General features: G+C 44.5%; 1 protein-coding gene across 4 annotated transcripts in view; it reads right to left on the bottom strand.

Annotated features, from left to right (window-relative positions):
• Positions 1–15570, bottom strand: part of Ccny (cyclin Y) — a 189685-nt gene that overhangs the window by 134858 nt on the left and 39257 nt on the right. The window contains exon 1 of one of the 4 annotated variants that reach the window (XM_090319149.1): positions 7287–7850. The exons of the other annotated variants lie outside the window; for them this stretch is intronic. Coding sequence (XP_090175275.1) covers positions 7287–7440 — 154 coding nt within the window. The 5' untranslated portion in view covers positions 7441–7850. Of the gene's footprint in view, positions 1–7286; positions 7851–15570 lie in introns of those variants that run through there. 4 annotated transcript variants of the gene reach the window in all.

Genomic DNA, 15570 nt, shown 5'->3' with positions numbered 1-15570 from the left:
TCACAGCACCACTTCCTGCTTTTTCTGTTTATGTGGTACTGGCAAGTCGAAACCAGGGCTTCATGCATGCTAGGCAAGCACTCTACCACTAGGCAATGTCCCTAGCTGAAGAATTTTTTAATGCAGAAATGGAAAGGAAGGCTCAGTAGACAGGTTCTTCATGCATTTCATGAACTTAACACACCTCCAGGAGCCCCTGAGAAGAGCCCTTCTCTGAATGTACCCTCCCTCCAGGCTTCCACAAAAGAAGGAACATGTTATTGCTGGGGCTCAGAGTAGAGAAGAAATGGTCTTCCCCAAGACTCTTAGCAACAAAGTCCTCACCAAGATATGAAAACTACTGCAGCAAAGGTGAACTTGCTGCTTTCTTCCAGCTCTAAGCTGGAAATGACACTATAAACAAAAATGGGACTTATATCTACTATTAATGCAATGGACTTTTCTTTCCTAATGGTTGAGTCCATGAAAGGATTCATACTCTGAAGTATGACAAATATAACATTGTCAAATGCCCTCTTGAGACAGATACTGCTTTCTTAAAGTATATTCAGCAGGCCACACTCAAAGTCAAATCCTGACTCTATATGATTAAAAAAGAATCTCAAGGCAACTCTGGCATGTCTTGTTTCTTGTATTTTTTTTTCTGCTCCACTCTGTCCACTTTGTGAAAAGAAATGAATTTTTATGTCAATTTCATGTAGCCAAAAATATAAAAAATCATTCGTATCTTATGAATAATGATAAAGACAGTGAAAATCTAGGGGGTTGGGGACTTAGCTCAGTGGAACAGCACTTGTTTAGCAAGTGCAAAGCTCTGGGTTCAGTTCTCAACTCTGGAGAAAAAAATAAAGAGATAGTGAAAATCTACCATTCCAGGAAATTTATCTTCACTTCTCTCAAAAAGGAGGTAGAAAAGAAAAACCAGGGCCAGGAGTTCAGCCTAGTGGTAGAGTGCTTGCCTAGTATGTTGGAAGAACAGGGTTTGATTCCTCAGTACCACTACCCAGAAAAAGCTGGAAGCGGTGCTGTGGCTCAAGTGGTAGAATGCTAGCCTTGAGAAAGCCCAAGGACAGTGCTCAGACCCTGAATTCAAGCCTGGGATGGGCAAAAAGAAAAAAAGAAAAAGAAAAATCATAAAGCTGGGTGCCATTGGCTCACACCTGTAATACTAGCTACTGAGGAGGCTGAGATCTGAGGATCTCAAAGCCAGCCTGGGTACAAAAGTCCATGAGAATCTTATCTCCAATTACTCACTAGAAAACTAGAAATAGTACTGTGGCTCAAGTAGCTGAGTGCTAGCCTGAGCAAAAGAGCTCAGGAACAGCCCCCAGGCCCAGCCCTACAATGGAAGGAAGGAGGAAGGATGGAAGGAAGGAAGGAAGGAAGGAAGGAAGGAAGGAAGGAAGGGAAGGAGGGGGGAGAGAGAGAAAAAAAACCTTAATCACAAAATATTACTAATGAGAGCATCCAGATTATGACTGTAAAAATCTCTTAGTGGATGAAAGACAGGTACCAGGCTAGATACCTACCACTCCCAGTTGGCTGTCACAGAGAAATTGCTGCCAAGTTCTTTCAAGTGACTGGAGATAAATTAGAACTGACAAGAACAAGCTGTGGAACTTCAAGTACCTTAAACACTTAATTTCACTGTGTGTAGAAGGGATAAGAATTGTTTGGATTATAAAGATAATTCAGGTCAATTAATTAGCACAAATCTGGACCCAGAATTAACACTGAAAATTTACTTAGGCACTAACTAATACAGGAACTGAATGACCTAGGCACAAGATTCATTTCTCTGTGATTCAGTTTTATATGAGGATATCTTATAAATCTTATCAAGACGGTACTGAGCAGGTACAGGCTCACGCCTGTAATCCTAGCTACTCAGGTGGCTGAGATCTGAGGCTCAAGGTTGAAAGCCATCCTAGGCACAAAACAACCTGAGACTCTTCAATTAACCTCTAGAAAAATGAGAAGTGGGGCTTGACTCAAGGGTAGGGTGGTAGCCTTGAGCTGAAGGGCTCAGGGACAACACACAGACCCAGGGGTAGGGCAGCAGCCTTGAGCTGAAGAGCTCAGGGACAGGGCCCAGGCCCAGATCAAGCCCCACGACCAAAAAAAAAAAAACAAAAAAAAAAAAAACAAAACAAAACACATGAGTGGCTATGTTACAACTGCATTTGTTCATTTTTTTGTTTTATGATGTACTTACACCTCATTTTGATCTGTAAGACCCGCACTGGGAGAGACAAGAAAAAAGAGTTAACATATCGCATTGTTATACAGATTTCAGTGTGGATTTTTTTCTTTGTCATACTTGAAAACTTTCTTAACTTTCATTTTCAAGACTACCACATTTGCTACCTCTCAGGCTAAAACACACACTCACAAAAAGAACAGTTTCACATTCACTCTATTTTCATTATTTCAAGTTCTGTTCATTCGCTTTTTCCTCCTTTTTCTCCCATTACACAATGAATGCACATGACAATGACAAAGGGACTTCAATGGATGGCTTCACTCATTCATTCACAAATACTAAGAGCATGTTCAAAGAATCAGGCACTATTGTAGTCACTTGGTTTGCATCAGAGGCATACTATAAGAACTTCCATTGTAGAAAGCAGTTATTACAATAAATGCACATACCTAGATAATACACTGTAAGATATGGATGCAGGAACTGTAGTGTATACTATACACTGGAATGAAACCAAGCCTGAAGTTGGTAAGGGAGGCAACCAAAAGCATACAAAGAGAGTATTCCAATCAGAAGAGAAGAGAGCAAAGGCCCTGGGGTGTGTGAGTGTTTACTGTGGTCTAGCAACAGCACAGAACAAAGGCACTGTGGCAGGAAAAATCAGCGAGCTGAAGAATGAGTGGAGGAGGAAAATCACAAAGGCAAATTACAAAGGGCCTAGGAGTCCAATGTAAAGAAAGAGCTTTCACTCAATGTGAAATGAGGTGCTGCTACCATATCTGTGCCGAACAGTGTTGAGTTTTAAATTAGATCTCAATCTCCAGGGCTGCTGCAATGACAACAGACTGGAGGGGACAATGGGGAGTCAGGAAGATCAAGAAGGCTGCTGAGGCTGACAGCAGCATGAGTGAGCTGTTGGGAAGTAGTCAGACTGTGGACATATCTTGAAGATGAAAAGCTCTGCTGTCCCAGCAGAATGGGTCCAGGATGGTGGAGAAACTGAATTTTCAAAGATGGAAGGTAAACTATAAAATAGAACCATGGTACTGATATCCCAATAATTCTGGTTTATTGGTCTCATCACATTTTTTTTTTGCCAGTGCCTGAGCACTGTCCCTGGATTTTCTCAAGGCTAGAGCTCTACCACTTGAGCCTCAGCACCATTTCTGGCTTTTTTCTATGTATGTGGTGCCGAGGAATTGAACCCAGGGTCTTTGTGCATGCTAGGCAAGCACTCTACCACTAGGCCAAACTTCCAGCCTGGTCTCATCGTATTTTAAGTTCTCTTTAGTCTACTCTTTTTTTTGTGCTTCCACCCAGATAATAAGTCTAGACTGAATAATCACTGCACATTGATTAAATTTCTTCTTCCAGAAATGACAAAAGTAACTACAAGAGCCTCTATCTATCCCAGAAGGCAATCCCTGGCTACTCTGGGTGAAATAGCTAGTTAGGCAATGGCTACCATTAACTGGCTAAGTGAATCTTTTCTTCTCTATAAGCCTTTTTTCTATCTTAAAAGTAGAATAACATTGCCCAAGGATTGGATTGTGTGTGCTATATAAATAAACAAGAACCAAGCAACTAAATCAGCATCTACCAGCAAATAATCAATATACAGGAGTTACAATTATAGAATTATGGCTCAAGTGGTAGACAGCCTTGGGCAAAAACAGATCAGGGACAGTGCCCAAGCCCTGAATTCAAGCCCCACACTCAAAAAAAAAAAAAAAAAAAAAAAAACACATGAAGACCAAACTGCAGATTTTTTTCAAAATAAAAGAACTCACATTACCCCTACATTGTTTATGGCAAATCGTTCTAAGCCACAGTGTCAAACACTGTCTAAAATCAGATATTTTCCCCTGGTTCTGTACTACAGTCAGTAACAATATGTAGGTTGGCTTTCTGTTTCTGCTCTACCATTTCAAACATGAAGCTTCTACCACCTATAGTAATAGGTGCACAACATGATTTTGCCTGTCTGCATTGTGTAGGACCAGTAACAACTTTCTATAATAAGCTCACTCATTCTTTCACAGCTGTGGCTTATGACTGTAATCCTAACTACTCAGGAGCCTGGGATCTGAGGAGCGCTGTTCAAAGCCAGTCCAGGCACTAAAGAACATGAGACTCTTCTCTCCAATTAATCACTAGGGAAAAAAAAAAAAATTGGAAGTGAGGCTGGAGCTCAGGGGTAGGGCAGTAGCCTTGAACTGAAGAGCTCAGGGACAACACCGAGGCCCAGAGTTCAAGACCCACGACCGGCAAAAATAGAAATAAAAGGAATAGCTGTACCTTGCCGGGCACAGTGGCTCATACCGTAATCCTAGCTACTCAGGGGGCCGAGATCTGAGGATCGAGGTTCAAAGCTAGCCCAGGCACTAAAGTCTGTCAGACATTTATCTTCAATTAACCACCAGAAAACTGGAAGTGGTACTGTGGCTCAAGGGGTAGGGCAGTAGCCTTGAGCTGAAGAGCTCAGGGACAACACCAAGGACCAGAGTTCAAGCCCCACAACCAGCAAAAAAAAAAAAAAAAAAAAAAAAAGAATAGCTGTAACTCAAAGGCATCCATGTACTATAAAATCAGAACTAAAATCAGTCTCTTTCATTTAATAAAGTTGCTGTCTTAAAGAGATGGATTTAGGGGCGGGGAGTTTGGCCTAGTGGTAGAGTGCTTGCCTAGCATGCACGAAGACCAGGTTCGATTCCTCGGTACCACATACATAGAAAAAAGCTGGAAGTGGTGCTGAGGCTCAAGTGGTAGAGTGCTAGCCTTGAGAAAGTCCAAAGAAAGTGCTCAGGCCGTGGGCCCAAGCCCAGGACTGGCAAAAAAAAAAAAAGAGAGGGATTTACCATTTAGAAGAAATTAATGGAAAATCCTTTAGCAATATAAATTTGGTCTCCTACCTCATAGGAAATGCTCCACCCAAAAGACAAGAAGAATGAATTGAGACAGAGTTGTGCCAAGTCATTCATACAAGAAATTTTTCAGATTAGTTCCACTAAATCAAGCAAAAAAAAAAAAAAAAAGTTGTCCAAAACATACTATGAAAACTGTAGGGAAAAAATGTAAGTAGTCAAAAACTTGCATTTCCAATTTCATTTTTTTTTCCTGGCCTGGGCTTGAGCTCAGGGCCTGAGCCCTGTCCTTGGGCTTTCTTAAGCCTAGAGCTCTACTGCTTGAGTGTCAGCACCACTTCCAGCTTTTTTCTATACATGTGGTACCAAGGAATCGAACCCTGGTCTACGTGCATGCTAGGCTAAGCAAGCACTTTACCACTAGGGCCACACTCCTGGCCTCAATTTCAAATACTTTTTTTTTTTTTTTTTTTTTTGCCAGTCCTGGGCTTGAGCTCAGGGCCTAAGCACTGCCCTTGGATTTTCCTCAAGGGTAGAGCTCTACCACTTGAGCCTCAGCACCACTTCTGGCTTTTTCTAAGTATGTGGTACCAAGGAATCGAACCCAGGTCTTCGTGCATGCTAGGCAAGCACTCTACCACTAGGCCAAACTCCTGACCCTCAATTTCAAATACTTTTAAGTTAAAAAATTATGTAAACTGCCTGCCTAGCATAGCATGCAAGAAGCCCTAGGTTTGAAATTCCTCAAAAACACACAAAAGAAAAAAAAAAGCCGGAAGTGGTGCTGTGGCTCAAGGACAGTGCCCAGGCCCTGAGTTGAAGCCCCAGGACTGGCCAACAAAACAGAATGAATTAATAATTATGTAATTATGTAAGCCAATTTAGGCATGATATGTAAACTATTCCTCTTAGACCATAAAACTTATTGATAAGCCAGTATTGGAAACTGCAAAGACACCAGGACAAATAAAATACTAGTAAGAGTCTGGGCAATGGTGGTTGATGCCAGTAATCATAGCGACTCAGTAGGCTGAGAGCTAAGGATTGTGGTTCAAAGCCAGCCAAGGCAAGAAAGAAAAGGGTGGGAGACATATCTTCAATTAATCATCAGAAAACCAGAAGTGGAGCTGTGGCTGGAAGTGGTAGAGTGCTAGCCTTGAGCACAAAACCACAGGGACAGCACCCAAGCCCTGAGTTCAAGCCCCAAAACTGATTTAAAAAATACTAATAAGTGTGATGAGTCAATTTTTTCCTTTTTTTTTTACATAAATTTTAAGCTGAACCAAAATTTCCCGAGATGTACAGGAATGAGAGTAAAGTCCATGTAAAAACTAGATGACAAAGCAGATGTTTGATGATCTTTTTTTAAGTCATTATCATGGGCTGGGAATGTGGCTTAGTAGTAGAGCGCTTGGCTGGCGTGCGTGAAACTTAGGATTCCATTCCTCAGTACCACATACATAGAAAAATCCAGAAGTGGGGCTGTGGCTCAAGTGATGTTGCTAACCTAGAGCTAATGAAGCTTAAGGGGCAGTGCCCAGGCCCTAAGTTCAAGCCCCAGGACTGACCAAAAAAAAAAAAAAGTGATGCTTTTACTCCAATTCTGGAAACATTCCCCTTCAAAACGTAAACTGCATACTTGTGTGTGTGTGTATACATACAATGTGCATGTATACACGTGTATAAAAGCATATACACGTGTTTAGTGCATAGTTTGGGTGTATATACAAAGTTGGGCATATCTGGGTGTGTATATTGCACATATAGGGTTGGTGTCGTTTTTAATGGAACGGGTTGGGGGGGGACCCAGGGGAAGTAACACAAGTCAGCTCTTCTCTTAAGCCTAAGTAGAGAAAAGGATTCAAACCTGGGAAAATCACGCCTCATTCCATTCCCTTCCCACTGAACTTGGCATGGGAACTATACACCCAACTGGCGCTGGGAAACCCACACTCACCTCCCCCTTGCCCACTCGCGTCCGCTAGCGATGTGCTAGTGGGCGCACACACGCACACGCACACACACACACACACACGCACACACACACACTACCCCGCGCCGGGCCTAAGAGGCTCCAGGACCACGGCTGGCAAAGCTCCCCGCAGCCCCTCTCCTGGGGCCGGCCCCGGCTGGGGAGCGCACTGGTCCCGCGGGTGGGTAGCCCCTGCAGCCTGGCCGGGGAGGAAAGCGACGCCGCGGCGCAGCCCACCCGCGCTCACCGTCGATGTTCTCCCGGTCGCTGATGTGCTGCAGGTTGCAGCCCGTGTCCTCGCGGCTCAGGTCCGTGTCGGGCCGGTAGGACTCCAGCCGCGAGTGGGCATTCCTCCGGAGCTTGGGGCTGGACGACACGCAGCACGAGGTAGTGTTCCCCATGTTCAGAGGCCCCCCCCCCGACTCCGGAGGATTTCGTCTTCCTCCCGGTCCTGGGGAGCGGGGCGCCGGCAGGCTCCGGGCACTAGCGGCAGGGGCGTGGAGAGAGGCCTGCCCGCCGCCGCCGCGGGAGGGCGGAAGCCTCAGCCGGCCGCCGGGTCAGCAGCGGCGGCGGCGGCGGGGCCTCGCCATGGGCGGCGGCGGCGGCGGCGGTGACGAACTGGAAGCGGCGGCGACGGGCGAGCGGTGACTGCGACTCTCCTCAGCCTCCGAGCGGGCCGCTGGGGCCCGGCGGACTGGTACGAGACTGAGGAGCGCTGGGGTCAGCGCGACTGCAGGCGCCACGCCGAGCTCACCCGGCCGCGGCCATGGCGGGCGGCGCCGCGTAGGCCGCCTCCCCCGCTTCCCGTTCGAAGCTCGGTTCTAAGGCGGCGGCAGCGGCGGCCTCGGCAAGCGGTTCCGGTTCACGCCGGAGACACGGGGGAGGGGGGGGTGCGTGCCCCGCGGGGGTGGGGGGGTGAGCGTGGGCGCGGCCCTAGGCCGCGCGAGGCGAGGCGCAGAGGGGCGAGGTGCGGTGCGGAGGAGGATGCTCGCTCGCGCCCGCGCCCGCCCCCGCCCTCGGCGCTAGGCCCCGCCCCCCGCGCCCGGCCGCGCTGCAGCCCCGCCCCCAGCGCCAGACCCCGCCCGCCGCGCCAGGACCCGCCCCGGCGCCCGGCTGCTTCCTCGATCCCAGCCCTCGCTTTCGCCGCCAGGCCCCGCCCCCGCCGCCGGGCCCCGCCCCCGCCGCCGGGCCCCGCCCCCGCCCGTGACCCCGCCTCCCGACCGCCGTTTCCCTCTGTCCTGGAAGGAGATCCCACGCCTAGAGGCGAGTGTGGGGTCTTGCTCTCCACGCTCCGCTCCTGGGGGGAAGCTGCTGGGACTCGGCCACCCTTCTTTGAGGTGTGTGTGGTGACCCGGCCACCGCCTCCCACCAGTCCTCGGTGGACCCCTCCGGGAGTCCGAGCGACCCGCGTGGGTCGCTGACCTCGCAGCCAGAGTGGGTTCAGAATTTAGCTCCGTGGAGTGAGCGCTTGCCTGACAGGTACAAGGCCCCGAGTTCGATCCTCGGCCCCGAAGAGAAAGAAACAAACATTTAAAAGAAGCGAGGACTGATCTCGCACCTTGCATTATGCCGTGAAGTCTTGTAGGTCCCCGGATTTTCCACAGAAAGTGTATTATTAGTGTATAATGGGGGGGTTCTGTGCTCTGAACTGAGCTGATGCCATTTGTAGGGGTGTCACTTGACCTTGGAAAATAAGTGGCTTGCTGAGAGGAAATTTAAGAGAAGTTCTAAAGAATAGCAGCCCTAGAGGGTGTGGGTACAGGACAGCTAATTGAAACAATGTCCTTCAGAAAGTATGCTCACCTTGTCTCCTAGGAATTAAAGAGGCATGCCAATAAGTCAGGAGATATACACGTTTACAATGAGGGTTTAGGTGGCCAACAGTGGAGAGACAGGTTCCCATGTTGTCTTCTGAGAGCTGATTTGGTCACGTGAATGGATATCCATTAGGGTATATTAAGGTTTGGTTGTTTTTTTTTTAATAGATTTATATTGTGTTTGCAGATCTTAAGAGAAACATTAGTTCAGAGAGCAGTCGGGCAGGTCCTTGGGCATTGTTAACTAGGAAGAACATCTGGAAGATGAAGGGGGGGCAGCCACATACACGTGCGTACTCCAGTCTGTCTCTCTGTTGTTGCCTACTCCTCTTCTCCTTAGGAATACAGTTGCTTAGACTTACTAGGGAGTGTTACTCTTGGTGAATAGGCTTGAAGAGGAAATAAGGGTGCTAGAGTACTAGTAGTAAACTAGAGATGCCCACTGGCCCCATGTAGCCACACATTTCAACTCCAAGCAGAGTTGCTCCTGGTCCACATACATTGACACTTTAGAAAAAATTGCAGACCACTGACCTCTGCCTCACAGAGGCAGTGTGATGCCAAAAGAAGGGACCTTGCTAGATGCGAGGCATTGTACTGGATATTTTTCATATCCAAGCCTATCATCTTGTAAATAAAGATACTTGTTCTTGTTGTTCTTGTTTTTGTGCCAGTCCTGGGCTTGAACTCAGAGCCTGGGTACTATTCCTGAGCTTTTTTTGCTCAAGGCTAGCACTCTACCACTTTGAACCACAGCTTTACTTCCAGCTTTTTGGTGGCTAATTGAACGTAAATGTCTCACAGACTTTCCTGAATAGGCTGGCCTAGAACTGCAATTCTCAGATCTCAGTCTCCTTAATAGCTAGAGATATAAGTGTGAGCCATGGGCTCACATTTTTTATTGTTGCCATAGGTCATGGGACTTGAACTCTAGGCCTGGGCGTTGTCCTGAGCTCTTCAGCTCAAGGCTACCTCCCTACTCCTTGAGCCACAGCACCACTTCCGATTTTCTGGTGGTTAAGTGGAGATAAGAGTCTCTCAGACTTTCAGCCTGGGCTAGCTTTGAGCCATGATCCTTAGATCTCAGCCTCCTAAGACACTAGGATTCCAGGTATGAGCTACCGTGTACAGCCAGGTTTTGAACTCAGAGCCTGAGCACTATCCTTGGGCTTTCTCAAGGCTAGAGTTGTACCACTTGAGCCACAGCACCACTTCTAGCTTTTTCTGTATATGTGGTACTGAGGAATCGACAAGCACTCTACAACTAAACCACATTCCCAGTCCCCACACAACTCTTAAATGACCTTTCATAATACAGGAAAATGTGGTGCCAAGATAGCCAGACCAGGATTATTTGCTCAAAAGAAGGAAATGCATAGTCAATGAGGATAAAAATCCTGCTCAAGGTCTACATGCCCTTATCATCTGGTCACCAGTTTCCTATATCAGTTACTCAAACATTTCTAAGATAGTTGGAGAAGATAAAAGTCACTTTGTCATTAGAACAACTGCCACCTGTTACCTTTTACTTACCAATTGCCTCCTCTCTAAGTACCCTTCATTAGTGCTTGATGAAACCTATCCATAATAAACTATAAAGCTATAAAGGAAGTGTTTACTTTGACTGCCACTTGACCTTGACCACTGTTAGTAATTCATTTGCTGAGAAAATGTTTAAGAGTATATGAGCCAGCACCTTAGAGATACAAAAGTGGATATAAGATAACAGTTTCTGTCCTTGAAAAGCTCAGAGTCTATAAGGTAAACAGTCACAAGAACAAGTTTAGAATAGTTCCCACACTGAGGGTAATTTTGCCAAGTTAAAAGTTGGAAGATGATTGCTTACTACATATAAATATCTAGATTTATCTTTAACAGCTATATCTGTACTGAGTGATTTATTCCTATGAAGTAACAAAATGCTTACAGATTGTCAGAATGAAAATGTGCACAGAAAATAAAGATAGTTAGGGGCCAGTGACATAGTACTTGCTTAGCATGCATGATTCCTCAGAACCACATATTCAGAAAAAAACAGAAGTGGTTCTGTGGCTCAAGTGGTAGAGTACTAGCCTTGAGAAAGGCCAAGGACATTGCCCAGGCCCTGAGTTAATGCCCCAAGTCTGGCAGAGAGGGGGGCGGGGATGCTTTTAAAATTAAAAAAGAAAAGAAAGATCGCTGGATTTATCTATTAGTGCCAAATCCTCTGGACCAGGGTAAATAGCAGGAATATTGTAAATAGTGTTCTGACGTTTTGTTCCAGCTTAGCAGGGAAGAGGGTTGCCATGAATGAAGGAAGTAGGGAAGACACTGCCAGTGTAATGGACTTTCCTTAAAGCAGAGCCTTCATTTATTGGCTATATAATGTGGCAGGGAACCAACACCATTGCTGGATACTTAGGGGAAAGACACTCTTGGAGAATGGTTCCCTATTAAATATACTTCAGTATTGAGAAATCCATCATGTCCTCAGGCTAAAGGATAAGAAACCCAGTTTTTGTCATACTAAACTTGTGATCCTTCATTTCAAGAAAAATGGAAAGGCATTGTCTGAGATCTAGGACATACTTTTAAATAAGGCACGTCCAATATCTAGCAAAGAAGCAATTCATACATTAGTGTATAGAGGCTTCTATGTGCCTATCCAATGTCCCATCTTCCTTACATGACCCTCCATTTTGCTAGAAACACCAGTATACCTAATGTAAAAAAGACAACTGGACATCTAACTAAGTCTGGCCTATGAAATGTAAGTAGAAGCTTCCATTTTTGATTTTTGGTTTTGGGGGTTTTTTTTTTGCTTCTTGCAATATAGACATAATGGCTTAGACATTGATTCTGAAATGTAACCCTTGAAGACAGAAAGAAGCCATCTAATAAGAAACTGACCCCATTTATGGGAAAGAAACTACATTGTATAAATCACTGCTACTTGGAACTTGTAAATTACACACAGCCAAACTTAATCCTGCACTGGCCTGGATTTTATATTATTTTTAGTAAAGTTGATAATATTCACTGATTTGCCTCCAGATAATAGAGACTTGGCTCCCTATAGAATGGTTTATAAAGAGGTAGTATCTGACATTAAGATTTGCTTCACAAAAGGAAGTCTAAAGGGCCGGGAGTTTGGCCTAGTGGTAGAGTGCTTGCCTAGCATGCACAAATCCCCGGGTTCGATTCCTCGGTACCACATACATAGAAAAAAGCTGGAAGTGGTGCTGAGGCTCAAGTGGTAGAGCTCTAACCTTGAGAAAGTCCAAGGACAGTGCTCAGGCCCTGAGCTTAAGCCCAAGACTGCCAAAAAAAAAAAGTCTAAAAAAGCAAATTAGTCTCCATGAACTAGTAGGTGAACCTATAGGTTACATATTACTAATCTAAAGTACCCTAAAATTCAAACTTTTTTTTTGTCACCCATGGAACTTGAACTCTGGGCCTGGATACTGTCCCTGAGCTCTTCAGCTCGAGCCTAGTGCTCTACCACTTTGGGCCACAGTACTACTTCCAGTTTTCTGATGGTTAATTGGAGATAAGAGTCTCACAGACATTCGTGCCCAGGGTGGCTTTGAACCATTATCCTCAAATCACAGCCTCCTGAGTAGCTAGGAGGCCTAAGCTACTGGCACCCATCTCAAAACTTTCTTAAGCTCGAAAATTGTTCGATTTTTGCCAGGACCCAGTGGCTCATGCCTGTAATCTGGAGGCTGAGACCTGAGGATGGTGATTTAAAGCCAGAAGGTCAGGAGACGCTTACCTCCAAATTAGCCATCAAGAAGCTGATAGTAGAGATATGGCTCAAATGGTATAATGTTATCCTTGAGCAAACAAAGCTCAGGAACAGTGCCTAGGACATGAGCTCCAGGATGAGGAATGCTCAACAGATAAAATTATGCAAATATTCCAAGAAGAATCAGAACCCTTCAGTCCCAAGCATATTAGATAAGAGATACTCAACCTGTACTTTAATACAACACTTCAGCACTGGGGGCTGGAGCCTGCATCTTAATCCTGACAGACATGTCCACAAATCTTCATGTCACCCGATCCCCATTCCGGCATTACAGAATCCTGACAGTACTTTTAAAGTTACACAGTAGCTGGTGTTACTGTAATGCCTTTCCCTTGCAGTAATAGTAAGCTCCAAGGAACTTGTAACACAATCCAACTATTTGACATTAAATAGCCCTGTGCCTCCAGGACCTGCTAAGTAGATCCCACTGAAACTGGCCATGCTGTCATCCTCTTATGATCTTCTGTTGCAGGTTCTCAGAGTTTCTAGAATAAATGTTCCAGCCACCTAGCTTTCAAGTATGCTCTCATTCCAGCCAATCAGAACTGTTCACAACTTACTTGTTCCTATCATTCTGGCCATTCACTTCTGAAACTCCTTCTCCACCCAGCTGCAGATATATGGATGAATGCATATATATATATGAATGGATATATAGATGGATGCATGGATGCATGGATGGAATGAATACTAGTGCTGGAGTTTGATCATAGCCCCTCTAACTTGGCTTTTTCACTCGCAGATAGCATTCTACCACTAGAAGCACCCTTTCACATCTACCTTTTTGCTGGTTATTTAGAGATAAGATATATCTCTGATGTGTTCATTTAGAGATTCTTAAATCTTAGCCTCCTGAATAATTCAGATTATAGGCACGAGCCACCTGTGACTGGATAGCACCTGTTTTTAACTTTACCCCAACATAGGAATGCTTTTTTCCCCTCACATAGAGCTGGAGGTGTAGCTAGCTTAGTAGTAGAACATTTGCCTCAGATGCCTGAGGTCCTAGAGTCCATGCTCAGTACAACAAAAAACAATAAAACATTCATATGGATTTTACTTTTTTCCTGTTTTTTAATCTTTATTTGGTTCTATGCATCCATTTGCTTTGCCTTAACTAGAAAACTGTATGCTTCTGAAAGAAACACACAGTCCTCTAGTCCTCTTTGTACCATTACAGTACACAGCATCCAGCAGGGACACAGGGGCATCCCTGAATAAGAGCTCAGTGGACTAAACTAAATATGCTCCTTCCTCTATTCTCAATTTCCAGTCTTCTGGTACTTTTCCTCACCAAGGGGGAAACAGGGAATGAATTAGGAGTAGGAGGGGACTTTAATAATGATAACTGTAGAAGGCTGAGTGATTTTTCATTAATAATTTCCTTTTAAGACAGACTTGTCTTTACAATAAAAAAAAGATAGAATTGTCTTTGGTTTTTTTTTGTCAGTAACAAGGCCAGAACCCAGGACCTCAGGCATTGTAGGCAAGCACTCCTCTGCTCCGCTGAGCTGTGTCCCAACCTTATAGACTGAAATTTTTGAGAAAGTATGTTTTCTCACTATTTGCATTGTGTTATTTTTGAGAATCATAGATACCTGTTAGCCATAAATACTGTTTATTGTGTTTTGTGCTTTCAACCAGGAAAATAGCTCCACTAAAGTGCACTTGTACTTCTTACAATGCAGTCCTGACTTTTATTATGAAGACCACCACTGTAGTGAAGGTATAATTCTCAAGGGAATAAATCAGAATTCTGTAGCTGTTCTTTTGGTTTCAAACACCTGATTCCTTCAGAAATAGTCAACATAGACATACAAATACACTGTATGTATTTGGATGAAAAATGTTTTCAATTCGTCTGAATCAGCTGGGATGTGTGCAGGTGGTTTAGAATTTATGTAGCATGTACAAGGCCCTAAGTCCAATTCCAGTACCAGAAGACAACAACAACAAAATAATATTGATCAAGGATCTATTTAAATCCAGTTTTCCCAGATCTAGAGGCATTCTTCATGAGTTACTGAAGAGGGGGTACTACTAGCATCTAGTGGCCAGAGGCATAGTTGCTGCTGAACAACCTACAATATATAGTTCAGCCCCTAGGTTTAAGACCTGTACAGCTTCAAATGGCTCTAATAATGAAACTTAGAAACTGGCCTAAATTTGTCAGTTTTCATATCAAAACAAACATATCCTAATATTTCCAGAGACTGAGATCTGAAGATTATATTTTGAAGCCAGCCCCAGCAAGAAAGTCCATGAGACTCTGTCTCCAATTAAACATCCCAAAACCCAGAAGTGGAGCAATGACTCAACTGGTAGAACTCCAGCCTTGAGCAAAAAGTCTCAAGGACAGTGCCCAGGCCCTGAGTTTAAGACCCAACACCAGAAAGGAAAAAAAAAAACTTTACAACTTTATATACTTACTGAAAACTGTTTCAAACAGAAAAAGTAGTATTTTTCTGAAAGTGGGGCATGGGAGGACAAGAGTGTTATTCTGAAGCACTTCTTAAAACAGCATTGAAGGGCTGAGAATGTGGCTTAACAGTAGAATGCTTGTCTAGCATGCATGAAGCCCTGGATTTGGTTTCCCAGTACCATATAAGCAGAGAAAGCCAGAAATGGCACTTTGGCTCAAGTGGTAGAGTGCTAGCCTTGAACAAAAGAAGCTCAGGACAGGGCTCAGGCCCTGAAGCTTCAGGACTGGCAAAAAAAAAAAAGAAGCCAATTATTTCCAAGTCTTTTTTTCAATTCACTCTAAAAATACATAGATGTATACAGGGGCCCAGAAGTTTGCCTAACTGGAGATATTATCTCCAATATTTTTAAATGATATTATGTGTGTGTGCCAGTACTGGAATTTGAATTTAGGGTTTGAGCTGTCCCTTAGCTTTTTTATTCCAAGCTGGCATTCTTATCAC

This window comes from Megascapheus bottae, chromosome 26, assembly GCF_031878675.1.
Source record: "Megascapheus bottae isolate mThoBot1 chromosome 26, mThoBot2.hap1, whole genome shotgun sequence".
NCBI lineage: Eukaryota > Metazoa > Chordata > Mammalia > Rodentia > Geomyidae > Megascapheus > Megascapheus bottae.
The sequence above is the reverse complement of the archived record's forward strand: the minus strand, read 5'-3'. Positions and strand labels throughout refer to the sequence as shown.